Source organism: Protobothrops mucrosquamatus, unplaced genomic scaffold (assembly GCF_001527695.2).
Source record: "Protobothrops mucrosquamatus isolate PMUCROS unplaced genomic scaffold, P.Mucros_1.0 scaffold_125, whole genome shotgun sequence".
Taxonomy (NCBI): Eukaryota; Metazoa; Chordata; class Lepidosauria; order Squamata; family Viperidae; genus Protobothrops; species Protobothrops mucrosquamatus.
The window spans coordinates 1815092-1831485 of NW_015386201.1; the positions used below are offsets into that span (position 1 = coordinate 1815092).

General features: G+C 35.1%; 1 protein-coding gene across 1 annotated transcript in view; it reads right to left on the reverse strand.

The window, feature by feature from the left end:
- Window positions 1-332: 332 nt before the first annotated feature.
- ARHGAP6 (Rho GTPase activating protein 6) overlaps window positions 333-16394 on the reverse strand; it is a 93366-nt gene continuing 77304 nt past the window's right edge. Inside the window, exons 6-11 of the mRNA XM_015817024.1 lie at window positions 15405-15553; window positions 12394-12573; window positions 10077-10174; window positions 7288-7493; window positions 3467-3547; window positions 333-3004 (exon numbers count right to left, since the gene is read on the reverse strand). Of these exons, the coding sequence (XP_015672510.1) occupies window positions 2298-3004; window positions 3467-3547; window positions 7288-7493; window positions 10077-10174; window positions 12394-12573; window positions 15405-15553 (1421 nt within the window). The 3' untranslated portion in view covers window positions 333-2297. The remainder of the gene's footprint in view (window positions 3005-3466; window positions 3548-7287; window positions 7494-10076; window positions 10175-12393; window positions 12574-15404; window positions 15554-16394) is intronic.

A 16394-nucleotide genomic window follows, 5' to 3' on the forward strand; every position in this document is an offset into this window, starting at 1 on the left:
CAATATTTTAGGATTTTTTAACCAACTGTGTTGGTTAAAAAAGGAAAATATTTTTAGTTAATTGTCAGGAATCCAGGTCTCATGAATACATATAAAAACATACAGTACAATGGTGCTTAAAAATTTGTGAACTCTTCTGAATTTTTAATATTTCTGTATATATATATATATATATATATATATATATATATATATATATATATATATATATATATATATATATATATATATATATATGTTCTAAAACATTATTTGTTTTCTATAAAAGTCCTAAAACTAGGTAAAAACACAATTAAATGAATGAGTCAAAACATTATACTTGTTCATTTGTTTATTGGAAAATGATTTAAAACATGTACAGTATATGAACCTCTAGGATTATCAGTCAGGTGTTTCAATCCATGGGATGATAATCAAGTGTGAGTATGGAAGGTCCTGCCTTATTTAAAGAACAGGATTCTGGGTATGTAGAAAGTTGTCATAGTTCATACAAAGGAGATATATAAAAAATAAAGCTGACATTGCTGCTCACCTCATCTACAATTTGCAAAAGACCACATATATAAGCCAGAAGTCTATTGAAAGAATATTTTATGGAAAGTGAGACCAACATAAAACTTTTGGGCTTGATTGAAAAGCATTATGTTTGGCAAATATTATATTGTAACACTAGCTCTACCCGGCCATGCGTTGCTGTGGCTCAGACAGGTTAAATGTTTTTATCTGTCACAGGTGTGACATCTATATAATAGTAGGTATATAAAAACACGCGCGTATTCGAATGCAACGTTGTGTCAAAATTTCAAAGCAATCAGTGAAGAACTTTCGGAGATTTAAGATTTTGAACAAACGAACATTTACATTTTTATTTATATATCGATAAGAAATTTATCTGTGAATCATGGTAGTGGCAGTATCATGGTTTGAGCCTCCTTTGTACCTCTGAACCAAGATAGTTTACCATCATGGATGGAATTCTGAATTGTTCCAGCACATTCTTCAGGAAAATATCAGTATACTGTCCATGAACTGAAACTCAGAAAAAAGTGGGTCGTGCATCAAGACAATGATCCCAAATACTCAAGTTGTACAACCAAAGAATGGTTAAAGAAGAAAGTTAGTTTGGAATGATTAAATCAAATTCCTGACTGTAATCCTATGGAAGGCTTGTGGAAAAACCTGAAAGGACTATTTATGCAAAGAAGCTTACCATTCTTGAACTAAAGGTATTCTCTAAGAAGGAATGAGCTAGAATTCCTCCAAGCTAATGTGCAGGATCAACAGTTATTGGAAACGTTTAGTTGTTGTTATTGTTCTCCAACAGGGGCATACCAGTTACTGAAAAGCAAAGGTTCACTTAGTTTTTGTAGCTTTGGATAAGTAGCTTTAGATAATTTTCCTTAATATATAAAAGTTAGGGATTTTGGCTCATTTATTTAATTGGGTTCTTTTTATCTAGTTTTAGGACTTATGGGGAGAGCAGATCACATTTTAGTTCATATTTATAAAGAAATATTGAAAATTCAAAAGGGTCTGTCACATAAACAGTTTTAACAAAACTTTATAAACACCCTCTCCTGTACTTTCTCATCCATGTCAAAATTTTACAAGCCTAATGTGGAATGGGTAGAAGAATCTTTGGGATCTTTTTGTATATGGTGTACGCATGGACATGTTTATGAAAAGGTGACTGGAATTGCTTTCTAAAAGAGTAAAAATATGTGGTCATTAAATTTTCTTTGCAAGCAAATAGTATGTTAGATACTCTTTAACTTCCTTACTATAAAATATATGGCTTTTAATGTTTTCATTCCACCTTATTTGTCAGTGAAAATATACATCTTTCACAAACAGATTAATTAAAAGCATAGAAGCCAGTTTGTGCATTTCCAATGATATCAATATATTGTATATTAATATTAGCAGTGCATGATTAAAATATATTTTCAAAAAAGCATTCAAGATTATTTTTCTGCATATAAATACAATGCTATTGCGCAGAAAACATCGGCATAATATACAATTATTTGAGCTGCAGATACATAAATGTATCTTAACAAAACCTGGGTCATTTTTATTGTATACACAGCTTATATTTCACAGAGTAGTTTGGACTGAAATTGCCATCTCAAATTTCCTTCTACAAAACCCCAAAAATGTGTTACTAAATTTTACACTGCTATTAAAATTCTTTTAATAAATTTAATTTTATTAAAACTTTAAAAAATAATTCAGTATAAATCCCGTCCACCATTACCAGTTTTCCCTATTTCGAAAAGACCTGCTGATTTCTCCACTCATACTAATGTTTCAGGGAGCACATCTGGATTGTCAGGTGATAAAATCTCCCAAATTTGCCATCGATCGCTTTGCCAACCATGCCAGTCTGTCTCTGACAAATTTTTACTGTTCTGCTCACTATCTGGAAAGGAGTACTTTCTTTCATTTTGGTTCTGTTGCTCCTCATGCTGGGTAGGTTGTTCAGGCACCTGAGTGATGATCCTCATTCCCTGGGCCCCAGATAAGTCTGTCTTCTGAAGCTTCCACAATGGATACCCTGTAGAAGATACTGCTGGCTGGAGGGATGATAAGTTGCTTTGTTTTGCTGTTTCAGGATAAGGAGGTGGTGGTCTGTTTTTTCGAATTACTTCAGCTTGCCTTAGAGGTGATGGCTTAAATGCAGCATGCAGGCAAGTTGCATCTGAATCATGTTCCATCAAGTTCTCTGTATATCTTATAGGTGAATGATGTTTTGAACTGGACAGGCTGGAATTCTTCCTACCTACTTCAATCTCTGGGGTGCTGTAGACTTGAGACAGAGGGGGATGCAAACGGCAACCAGAAAGGGCAGCTGTTGTCTGACTCCTTTGGATGACTTGTTTTTCATTATCTAGCTCTGTATTGCTTTCCCGCCACTGAGGAGAAGACAATGACAGGCTCCCTTGAGAAAGGGAGCACTGTCCTGGCCGCAAGGAGCTGCTCTCATAGATGTCTCTATATGACTCTAAAAAAACCACAGAGAATAATCAATAATAAAACAAACCATACATAGTTTTTGAGATAATCTACAATGACATGGGCATTGGGATCTTACATCAGGTTTGGGAATGATATCTAAAATTACTATTGATTACTCACATATACAAACACAACATTTCCATACAAATAGTCCTGCTCTATATTGAAAACTATTCTACAGATAGTTGTGCCTTGATTTGAATATAATAATATCTGAAAGTTTGCAAAAAAAAATCTGTTGTAGAAACTCCTGTGATATTCAAACACAATTTTTTTTTAATGTGTATAAACTTTTGTAAAGTATAGTTCACTGAACCATACTTTATAAAGTGGATGGCTTTTGGAGAAAGAGAATTAGCAGTCCTCTTCTAGTACAATACTATAATGAAATAGCGCTATTATATAAATAATCAAATCAGATAATTATTCAATACAAAAATATGTATACCTATCATTCCCAGCCCTTTGGAACCACTTTTCAGAGTTGAATGCCAGGTGCCCCAGATGTGGAAACAGTCCTCTGACACATCTATAGGATTAGAAGGAATATGAATGTAAGTAATCCTGATATTTAATAGAGATATAAATTAGAAAGAAGTAGCAGTAGCGATAATCTTTGGGTTCTCAATTTTCTCGGAAATTAGCTGTTTCCTGCAGATGTACTATGCTAGGTAACATCATCGGTATATAGGGGACTGAAGCATCTTGTACTTCTAGTCTTGGATTTTTTCTTAATAAGGGTATTTTTAAAGAATTATCAAGAAATAAACCTCACCCCATAGAAACTACCAAACTGAGAGAACAACCAAGAGTCCAACAGTTCAATCCTAATTTACATATATTCTCTAGTATTCTTTGTTACAATAATCTACCAGAATTCTGTCATTTAGCAAAATAGTTAAAATAATTGTTATTTCAAATATAGCAAAATAAAAACATAAATCAGACCTGTCTGAGGGATAGGACAGGTGCAATGTAAAAAGACATAAAATATGCACTCAATATCTCCTTCACAAGGGCAAAATGTTAATCCATAAGAAATATTTAAGTATTTTCCCCTGAGACAGCTGTTTTGATTATTGTACTCTTTGGAGTACATAGCAATGGACACAATGGAATAGAATAAAAAAAATCACAAACCTAAAAAAATGGGGATTGACTACTTTGATTAAGTCAGATTGTTCCAAATGAGTTTTCAAATATTTAGCACTTTGAATGCAGGAAATGTTCAACCCTATCCCTTTATCAGGATGGCTGCTCTTATATAACCACAATTTTGTACTTTTTTTCAAGACTATCCTTTTCTACATTAATTTATAATTATCTGCTAAGAGTCAATTGCCTAGACCAGGGGTGTCAAGCTGCCGGCCCGTGGACTGGTTGCATCATACGGAGGCCATGCCCACCCCAGCTCCGGCAATGCAAAAAAAGTTGCAATACGTCGTGACACGTCACGTGACATGGCAAGTTTGACACACGTGGCCTAGACCCTCTGGAGGAACCCCCCCCCAAAAAAAATTATCCAGGCATCAGTACAAATGTGGAGTCCTTGATACTCTGAGTTTGGTTGTTTGCTTGCAGTTTCATTACATCATCAGTACTAATCAGCGTGTGGCTTTCTCCATGGTAATTCCTTGATTATGGTATTGTTTTCTGCTTGTTTGTCTGGTGCTAATCCCTGCTTCTTTGGGTGTAGACTACTGTGTTCTAGGTAATTTTGTCTCCTTTGTAGCTTTAATTATCTGTGTGGTTTATTTTTATATATCTATTGATGGCTGATTTGTCTGAATGCCAAGCTTCTTGGAATTCCCTAGCATTTTTGGATTTAGATTGGTCAAGGATGCACAGCTTCCCAAGTGAAACTATGGTTGAGTTTGCCACATGTTGTGAGATTAAACAGGTTTCATCATGTCTCCTGACTGCTAGTTATTGTTCATGGACACATTCTGCTAGTGTTCTGCCTGTTTGTCCTACAAGCAGTTGTTATAATCCTTAAAATGTATGTTGCATTGCTTTTTTTCTTCTTCAGTTAGTATGTCTTTTGGTTTACTTAAGATGGAGGGCTTTAGTTGGCTTGTGTGCTATGATGATACTGTGTGGTTACAGTAGTCTGTTGATCATTTCTAATAGATTTTTGATGTGTAGTAGTGTTATTCTTTTTAAAGCTTTTAGATCCTGAAGAGATGTTTTATTTTGTAAAACAAGAAGATATAAAAGTTCAATGTGAAACTTGCAAATCTATATGTGGATGCTTTCTATTGCCATTATAATATATTCCATTTTATTCTATTGTTATTATTTCTATATTACTATGCTAGTTACTATTTATTATTTATTCTATTCAACTACTATTACAATGCTCTACTTTATACTATTATTTATAATAATGCTTTCTTTCTATAAATCCTGTTCTGCTTTAGGCCTTAATTTCCCTTTTTGAAATTTCTTGGTTTTTTTTCTGTTAACAGCCAGCATGTAGAATACTTGCACCTTTTCATATTGTGTTTGACTTTGTTGTGCCTCTATAGTTCTTGTTCCTCTGAATCACCCATTCCCTTTGAAGGAAAAAAATGCCTTCTTTTATTCAGCTGCTTTTCTCTATTTGCTACTGGTTGCAGAGAAAATGTGGGTTTCCTCCTCCACATTTGTTTCAAGCCTGTAGCTTTATTCACCCCTGTCCTGTACTTACACTGGGAGGGGAGGAAGGTAGCCTTCAATTTCTCTAATCAGGCTGCTCTTCGAGTCTATAGGCAGGCAATCAGGGTCAGAGAGCACCAGGGACTCTACACTTCATGAGCTACATATATTCTCTTCCATTGGAATTAATACAAATCCATGCACTCATTTCTACTTTAATCAAACCTGTTTCCCTGCTTTGTACTATGTTAGCTACACATAGGATCATTTGGAATATATTATTTAAGAATTTAAACTGAATCTTTCTAGAGGGGTAAAGAAGCTATGTATCTAGTGAAGTAGAAGGATTGCATTGCTACCACTAATTTTTGTGCATTTTGAATTAAATAATTTTAGTGTGACCCGCATTTGGTAGAGTTATTAAAACCATACCCAAATATTTAAAGATTTTGATTAGTTATATAGTCAGGTTAGAGACCCAGGGTTCTTTTGCCAAAAATAAGATCTTAGTTTTAGTATATCAAATTTCAAGTACTTCCTGGGAACAATTAGTGGCTTATTTCAGCCCTTATTTCAGTCCAACTGACATTTGTGACAGTAACACTGTTATCATTAGCATATAATAAAACTGCAATTTATTTTCGCCACAAGAAAACAAGGCAGCCAGAGGTAGCCAAAACTCTTGATATCAAGCTAAAATCTTAGTGGGTCATAACCAAAGAACAGAAACAACAGCTTGGATCTAAACAATGTTTTAATTTGATGTCAAGAGCTTTTGTTACCTCAATGGATTTATTTACAATATGGGCAATAGATCCCCATGTGTATGACTCAGTGAAACTCTCAGATGAAAAGGAGCATGAAATATTGGGACCCCCTTTTAAGCAAAATAATTTTCTTTAGGTTCATAAATTTTTTCATTCTGTGATTGTTTCTGGCACAAACATTCTTCAATTGAAAAATGAAAGATGTGATTTTCAAAAATTCAAAGATAAAATTCAAGATTCAAGAAAAATGTACAATACCTGTAATTCGAAATATTTGCAAAGAATTAGAATTGATTTCATTTTTAAATGTTTTGTATTTCTGCACTGATATTATGCAGATATTGAGATGTTCGTATACTAGAACACTAAACCTATGACTGGAATGGAATGTATTTTGTATTAGCAGGTTAGTTGACTTTGTACATCTGAATTGATGTACAAACTCTGCACTTCTGAATTACTAAATTCTAAATCTTTTTAGTATAATTGAAGAGCCTTCTGTATAAAGATCCTTTTCAATTGCAACAAAATCTTTTCACCTGGATAGATATTGTTTGGATATTTATAAAATCTTATCAAACATTTTCAAAGAATGTTTTCTTAGACAATCTTTAAATTAAAACCAGAAATTTGCTATTAGGAACCGTAATTTAAATTTGATAAACTGTATCTGACCAACCCTAGCAGTCTGACTCTATTCTGTTAAGGAAATCAATTCACTAAGAAAAATGATATTTACAATAAAAATAATTTTTACTATAAAAGAATATTCACAATGATATTAGAACCAATATATACTCATAGTTATGGTATATGCTGATCATACCAAAGGAATTCTCTTTTGATTTTGGCTGAAAATTGCTACCTAATGTGCTCTGTTCTGGTACTTTATGTAACTTATCAGAAGTGAGGGACATATCTTCTTGCATTGCCAAAACAGATCTTTCAGATAGCACTGGAGAGTTGTTGTCATATGGTGATATATCGCCACTTGAGGTTCTGTTTGAGTCTATGGATGAATGTCTACCTTCTATGGAGAATGACCCTTCAGACTGAAGCATTTCAGGGCTTCTGATAAAATGAAACATAAATAGGAGTTAATAAAATGTAGCCCATGTAAAGAACAGTGTATTTCAATAATATGTGGATAGAATAAAAGTAAAAATTACAGAAAATAACAGCCTTAATAGAGAACAATTATAGGGAATCAACACAATGTAGGTGAAATTACTGTTACATTATATTCAACACAGTTATATCCAAGATTCTAATTTAAAAAAAGAAAGCTTTAAGAACATGTTGTAAGTCTGATGTAACACAGGAAGTGTTTTGTACATTACTGAGTACAATATAATGAATTGAGGAAATATAATGAAAAAAGGCAACTGCAACAAACAATGACCATAGAACAAAGGACAGTCCATTTAAATACTACTTTTAATAAAATAAAACTATATAAAAGCTTTCAAATTATACCTTACCTTGATTAAAAGTTGAACATTCTAGGTTTTTTTCTCAAAAAATATTTTTTCTCAACAATATTCCCTAAGAATTTACAATGGGCATTCTATGTTCTATTTAGGATTTAACAAGAAATCTTTCACAGCAAGAATCTTGATTTCATTTTCAAATGATGATTTAGTTTATTATGGAGTTAGGGATGAATTTCATCCTGACAAATCCATATTAGAAAGGATAAGAAGACTCTAGAAATAGGCTGACAACACCGTACTGTTATTAGCAAACAGTGTTATATAACATTGTACTGTTTCATTGTGACTGAGCAGATAGTCTTCCAGTTAAAAAGAAAAACAGTGAAGTTATTAGAAAAAGTAGATGCAAGAAAATGTTTTGATCAAGAGAAAAGTCTACATAGAAAATCACTATGCCCATTTTACAAGTAGCAACTGAACTATGATATATGACCAATTATTGATGGACATGTGCTCACTTCTCACTATAGAGTTATAGTTTTTCATGTCAAGATTTGAAATCCATTATCAAGAATATTAAGATGGTCCCAAGACATGTGTATCTCACTTTTTGGTTCCAGCTTATCAGGAAAAATAGCCCAGTGAATATGTAGTCGTCTCTCCAAATTGACACAGAAAAAAAGATGTGTCCTATGATTGTCATTTTCTTTTCATGATGAATAAATTGTCCCTCTAATCTTCTAGCCAAATTCTTTCCCATGACTTCGCAGTTACAGCTGGAAACATGTTAGTATCAAAACATATTAAAATGATTCCTGGGCACTTCAATATTAATTAGGCATCTAAGAGGAGAACAAAACTACAGTGATAATTCTGTCGTTTCAAACATTGAATACTCTTGTTGAAATAAGTAGCACAATTACTGGTCCTATCAACTATGAATTACAACAAACTGTTCCCAATGATTTATTGGAAAATGTTGAAAAGATATATTTCTTCTCAGGAGATTTAAATGATGACTTAAGAATAAATAAGGGATCAGGGCTTAAGGAAGTAACATATCATCCTTCATTTCCAAAGTAGAATAAAATAATATGCATACAAAGCAGCCATGTTTCACATATTTTTTTTGTACTAAGCCAAATTTAACATGGAAAATAAGGACACTATTCCCAGTATCAGATGGCTATATCTGTCAATTATCAGTTGCTAGAAGAAGACACCAAAGGTGCTATTATCTACTTGACTTGGCCTTTTTGGTCAGGCTCTATACAGATTTGAGCAGTTGTAAATATTAAACATTCTTAAACTAAGCAATATGTGCAGATAATTTTTGTTTGAATAGGAATCAACTGTTAAGAAATATTTTTGAACAAGAGGAAAGATCTCATCCACTGGAATTTCTATGCCCTCACAGCTATAAAAGGTAGAAGAACAGAGATTAAATTAATTAACAGAGATTCCCAACTGTTGGGTTCATTCTGAATTGTAAAAGCATTTAGAAGCACTTTCACAAATGGCATATTATCATGGGCAGGACCAAATACAAAACATTGACTGAAAGTCACACTGTTAAGGTGTCACTTCACACAGCTTTCCAGGATGTAATCTACTGTCTCAGCTTGAGTTGATCTTTTTTCTAGGCAGATAGGCACACATCCCAACAAGCACTGTGCTGCAATCTGGCTATCTTTTAGTGACTAAAATGCTTCTTTTTTCTTTATGGGACCCAGAAACATTTTTAAAAATAAATTCTTGAGTTCAATTCTTAGCAACACGCTAACCTTCTGTTTAATAATTTATTTAAAATTTTATTACAATGTAAATGTTAGGTATGCTGTCAGCCCAAAAAGTTCTAAGTGCAGACATATTTGCACTTTTGCCATGACGTATGGACCCAGGTTTTAGTGCAGATGGAGCACTAAATGCCTTGGACAATCTCAGACATTTAACTAAAGTTAATTTTATTAAAATAGACTTGAAAATTAAGATAGTCATATAAAAACCATTAAAAGATTATTCTAAAGGTATTAGGGTTATAATTGCTAATATTTTATAAAAGAAGTACATAATTTAACTCATAATGGTTAACATTATTCATAGTTACTATTTAAATAAATATGCCAAGGGTTCTGAAATAGGAAGCCTTGGACAATTATGATAAATTATGATAATATTACCCCAATGGAGGCAAATAAAAGAAAATTAACAAATTACTCACAATGACTGGGAAGCTTTCCTTCTCAGCAAATAGTCTACAACATCTGGATCAGTCTCAAGCAGACTAATTAGAACTTCATTTTGAAGGTCGGCTGGGACCTATACATTAATAAAACATCAAAAGAATGAATAGCAAAATTATACACCTCTGTTTTTAAATATGAATTAATATAATCACAAATATAAAACACTTCACCTTTCTTTAAATATGGCTGAAACTATGGCTGAGCATGTGAAATTGGTGAGGGCGGTGGTCAAGAAACTAAAAGCCACCAAACTGTACGCCAAACTGTTCAAGTGCAAGTTTCACCAAAGTAAAATAGACTAGGTTATCGCATTTCACAAGACGGGATAGAGATGGACCCCCAAAAAGTTCAAGCGATACTGGACTAAGCTCTGCCCCAAACCAGGAAACAGTTGCAAAGTTTTCTAAGCTTTGCAAAGTTTTACCACCGTTCATTCCATCCATTCACTAATCTTTTGAAAATGAAGGGGGAAGAAAAACCAAAACCCAGCCAGCCCCCGAAATGAACTTTGGAATGTCAGGCAGCATTCGAGAAACTCAAATGTCTATTTGCAGCAGAGCGCGTTCTGAAATATCCAGACCCAAATGAGCCATTTGTCATTCAGGCCAAAGCTAGTGACATAGCTGTGGGGGCTGTACTATTGCAGAAGAATGAGCAGGGTCAGCTGCAAACTTACACATCTAGAAAACTGTCAGAAACTAAACAAAGGTGGGCAGTGTGGGAGAAAGAAGCTTATTCGGCGCGCTGGGCACTTCTGACCTAGAAGCATTTTCCTCAAAAAGAGCCAAGTGCCTTTCGAGGTATCGACTGATCATAAAAACCTCAAAGCACTGAGGGGGATTGTCTTCGGAGATGAAGCAGACTCCCTCCCAGCCAGTTCCAGCCTGGTTCCAAGGCCATTGTGCCCTGAGAATGACCTATTATCTGCCTAGCACCTCAGCATTCTCAAAACATCTTCGCAGCATCATATTGGATGCTGGTGGACTGGTTGGGGGTTGGAATTTGCGGAAGCTGAAAGAATAATTTTGTGTGTTGTGCAGGATCTTCAGATTCTACTTGACTTTCCTGCAACCACTTTCTCTCAGTTAAAGTTCTTTTAATTCAACTACATGGATTCAAAAGTTTTACTTTCTTGAGGGGTCAGCTGGGGGGAGGTGTCCTTACAGCTACAAGATTATTTATCTGGTAATTGTTACAAGAAATAGGCAAACAAATTTCATGCAATTTTTTTTACACATCAAGTTCAAACGAACTGCAAAAAAAGATAAGAAAATGAATGTATTATAAATGAAATAGCCCATGGGCAGGCTAATTAATTCCGTTCCCCATTTATAAGGTAAATATATATAGAAACAATAAACAAATACACCAACACAGTCACCTGTACATATCCGCATTAATAAAAACTCTATTCTTACAAATATTAACATAATCCAAAACCATATTTCTGTCTTGAAAGTATCCAATTTTTTTAAAATCTTAAGCAAATTAGCAATTATACTGTATTTGTCCATTATTGAGAGAGAGAGACAGAAAGCCTTCTATTCGCCTTTTTAACTGGGTTTAATTATTTTTGCCTTTCAAAATTTTTTATTACAAATACTTTGAAGGAGACTGCCAGTTAAAAAATGTGATGGATAGCTAGATAGGTGATAGATGAGTATGCAAAATATTCCTGAGAGGATTATGGGAATTATTGAGTCATGTTTTGATACAGCAAGCACAGTACTCATACATGTGCTATGTTATGCAATCTACCGGTAAATGTTAATAATGGGGAAATACCATTACACTAGAAATACAATCTTTATTAAAAACATGAACATCATATTTAGTAAACAGAAAACTTGAAGCATATATTTCGATGATTGTTACCTGCTTATATATCAGCTCTGAACTATTACTCTATAAATCTACTGAAATAAACATATAATTAGCTTTATCATAGAAGTTCTTTGAAGAAATAGGAATAAAGAAATAAATTCATATGTACTTTCCTTTTTTTTTTAATTTTAAGAGCTATGTTTCCACAGGGCAAAATAGCCAATGGCCTTCTTTTACCAGCATTTGTTATGCTACCAGTATTTCACCATGCCAAATATTAATTTCTGTTTATTATGGTCCTATTTTATTTATTTATTGTACAGACAACTCATGAGGGAATATTTTTAAGTGTTAAAACATGTTAAAAAGACACTATTACGTAGTGTCCAATTTAAAAAAGTAAAGACTAAACTAAAAATTTTCTACAAAAACTTGTTAAATGCAAAAAGAGAGGAAATCTTCACGTACCATAAAGAGCATTTCATAGTTTTCTATCAACTTCTGTACAACAGCAATAATGGCAGCACTCTCCTCAGCACGTGCTGTGCTTTGAACAATAAATTCTTTGTCTGTTGTCTTCTGCTTGTGCAATAGATTAGGTCCAAATATGGTGGCTAGGTTGAGTGATGTCATTTTGTTCCCAGGGATCTAAAAACAAAAGAAATAAAATGCTGTACTATTTAACTGGCAATGGATTCCTAGCACTTTATGTAGGTAGTTTTGTTTTAGCTAACCTGGCTAGGATCCTGCCTTTTCTAAGTCACTTTGTGCCATATATAAAAGCATTCAACGGAGGGGAATCAATAATAGCCACACCAAGTTGTGTGTGGAATTTCTCCTAAGAAATCTGCACGTTCTAAAAGTTTCTGAATTCAGGAATAATCCCTTTGCATTAATGAAAAAGAGAATGAAACAAACATAGTTAAGTCTATTAAAGCAAGTGACAATTAATAAAACCAAATATACTGTGATTTAAACGTAAATTATCATGGCTTGTTTAGAAATAATACAAAGTTTATTTCATAAGATGGTTCATTAATTGTATTCCTTATCACAATGCTGAACAAAATATTTGTCAACGCTGTAAACATTGGATGTTCCCGCTCTGACAACTGATGGAAATTGCAGCCATTTCCACTTTGCTTTTATCATGCTTTTTCTTCTATTTAGAAATCAGGTGCAGAAGGGGGGTTGGGATGAATGCTTGAGCTCTGCTAGCCATAATAATAACGCTGCTCTGTGGGAAATCAATGATCAACTGATAACAGTTTGGCAGGCTGAGGAGCTGGAGAGAAAGCCCGCGTTTCAGGCTAATTGGAGAACATGATTTATGTCTGCTTATTGGGGGTGGGAATTGCAATTTGTTACTTTGTATCCGAGGGAAGGGATTATAGTTTTGGATTCAACTATGTAGTGCAGATACTTTGTTTCCTGAATAAAATGTTCTTTAAGGAAGAATTCTTGCCTTGAAGTTCTTTTGATGGGTTTCATCTATCGGAACTATGACATTAACCCAAACCCCGAATATCCTCAAGGACCCTCTACTTTTCAAATGCTTGACCAGTGGGTGAAGGGGTGGGAGGAGGTTTGGGGAAAAACAAAACTCGCTCTGAAGAAGGCTTCCGAGAATACAAAAAACAAGCAGATAAAAAAGAGGGCTCCCCAAAGGTCATTCCAGGTGGGGGGAAAGTTTACTTATCCACAAAATATTTACGGCTCAAGTTGCCTAGTAAGAAGTTGGGACCGAAATATCTAGGTCCCTTCCACATCGTAAGAATCATAAACCCAGTTATGGTAGAGTTAAAGCTTCCCAGACTCTTAGAGAAAGTCCACCCCGTGTTCCATTATAGCCTACTGAAACCCTTTCGGGTTTCTACCTTACGACTTCCCCCTAAGAAGACACCTGGCCCTCCGGTGGTAGCTAGACAGACCCATTATGAAGTAAAGCGTATTCTTGATTCTAAACTTTTCAAGGGAAAGTTACAGTATTTGGTGCAGTGGAAAGGATATCCATTATCCGAAGCCACTTGGGTAAAATCTAGTGATGTAAAAGCTGACCGGCTCATTAGTAAATTTTACAATAAGCACCGTAATAAACTGAGAGGTAACCCCTAACCTATGATTTTGTTTGAATTGCAGGATTTATCCTTTTTGTAAAGGGGGGCTGGATGTCAACGCTGTAAACATTGGATGTTCCCGCTCTGACAACTGATGGAAATTGCAGCCATTTCCGCTTTGCTTTTATCATGCTTTTTCCTCTATTTAGAAATCAGGTGCAGAAGGGGGGTTGGGATGAATGCTTGAGCTCAGCTAGCCATAATAACGCTGCTCTGTGGGAAATCAAGGACCAACTGATAACGGTTTGGCGGGCTGAGGACCTGGAGAGAAAGCCTGTGTTTCAGGCTAATTGGAGAACATGATTTATGACTGCTTATTGGGGGTGGGAATTGCAATTTGTTACTTTGTATCCGGAGGAAGGGATTTTAGTTTTGGGTTCAACTATATAGAGCTGATACTTTGTTTCCTGAATAAAATGTTCTTTAAGGAAGAATTCTTGCCTTGAAGTTCTTTTGATGGGTTTCATCTATCGGAACCATGACAATATTATTTATTTATTTATTTTAATGGCAGAAAGTGAAGAGGAACTAAAGAGCCTCTTGATGCGGGTGAAGAAGGAGAGTGCAAAAGTTGGCTTGAAACTCAACATCAAGAAAACCAAGATCATGGCATCCGTCCCTCTCAATTCCTGGCAAATAGATGGGGAAGAAATGGAGGCAGTGACAGATTTTATTTTCCTGGGCTCCAAGATCACCACAGATGAGGACTGCAGCCAAGAAATTAAAAGACGCATGCTCCTGGGAAGGAAAGCTATGGCAAATCTAGACAGCGTACTAAAAAGCAGAGACATCACCCTGCCAACAAAATTACATATAGTCAAGGCCATGGTTTTCCCAATTGCAATGTATGGCTGTGAAAGTTGGACCATAAGAAAGGCTGAGCACAAAATAATTGAGGCCTTTGAACTATGGTGCTGGAGAAGACTCCTGCGAGTCCCCTGGACTGCAAGGCGATCAAACTGGTCAGTCCTAGAGGAGATCAACTCTGATTGCTCTTTAGAAGGCCAGATCCTGAAGTTGAAACTCAAGTACTTTGGCCACCTAATGAGAAGGAAGGACTCATTGGAGAAGAACCTAATGCTGGGAAAGATTGAGGGCAATAGAAGGGGATGACAGAGAATGAGATGGCTGGATGGAGTCACTGAAGCAGTAGGTGTGAGCTTAAATGGACTCCAGAAGATGGTAGAGAACAGGAAGGCCTGGAGGAACATTGTCCATGGGGTCGCAATGGGTCGGACACGACTTCGCAACTAACAACAACAACAATTTTATTTTATTTCATTTCATTTGTTTGCCATCCATTTTGCTTCAAGATGAACTGAAGTGCTAATTTCATGATAAAAATCAGTGAAATAAACGTACTTCCTGGCTATCTTCATCTTTTCTGTCTTCTGCATGGCTGGCTACAGTAGCTAGGAACTGAAGGAGTCGATGTAAGGTGTCACAGTTGCAGGGAGGTAGAACATAAATTAGAAGTTGTAGAGTGTTCAGTTGTTCATGAGGGTCCATTACTAAAAAAGAAAAATGTTTTTTTTAAAAATACACCTATTAATTGCACTACTTTGTGTAACTATTATCAGCTAATTCAATGTTCTATATACATTTTAATATTTTCAGGCATCTCATTGATTAAGTACAGCTATGTAACATATGAAGAATTAAATGTTTTAGGACATTCAGTTATTATATTTGGTGGGGTGTAGAAAAATCTAAGAGCCAGTTTGGTGTGGTGGTTAAGTCATCAGGCGAGAAACTGGGAACCATGCATTCTAGTCCTACTTTAGACACAATGCAAGCTCGGTGATACCTTTTGCCAGCCACTTTCTCTCAGCCCTAGGAATGTGGCAATGGCAAACCACTTCTGAAAAAGCTTGCCAAGAAAACTGCAGGTACTTGTCTGGGCAGTCTCCCAAATTTGGACATGATTCTATATATAAAAAAACACCCCTACCATATATAACATTTTGAGAGATGTGCTGATTCAGCCGAGTTGTATATAATATTATCATAACCAAAATTTATGTGATCCATAGATCAATACATGTGGACTATTTTGAATTGCCTAGTCCTCTTTAGCATTCTATACATTAAATCATTACAAGACAACAACAAAACAACAACAAAACAACAACAACAACAACAACAATAATAATAAATTGAGAAGATAGCAACAGACAGTAAGTGCCGCCTATGCAAAGAAGCTGAAGAAACAGTGGACCACCTGGTAAGCTGCTGCAAGAAGATCGCACAGACTGACTACAAGCAGCGGCATGACAAAGTAGCAACAATGGTGCATTGGAAGATCTGCAAGAAATATCATTTGCCTGTAAGCAAGAACTGGTGGGATCATAA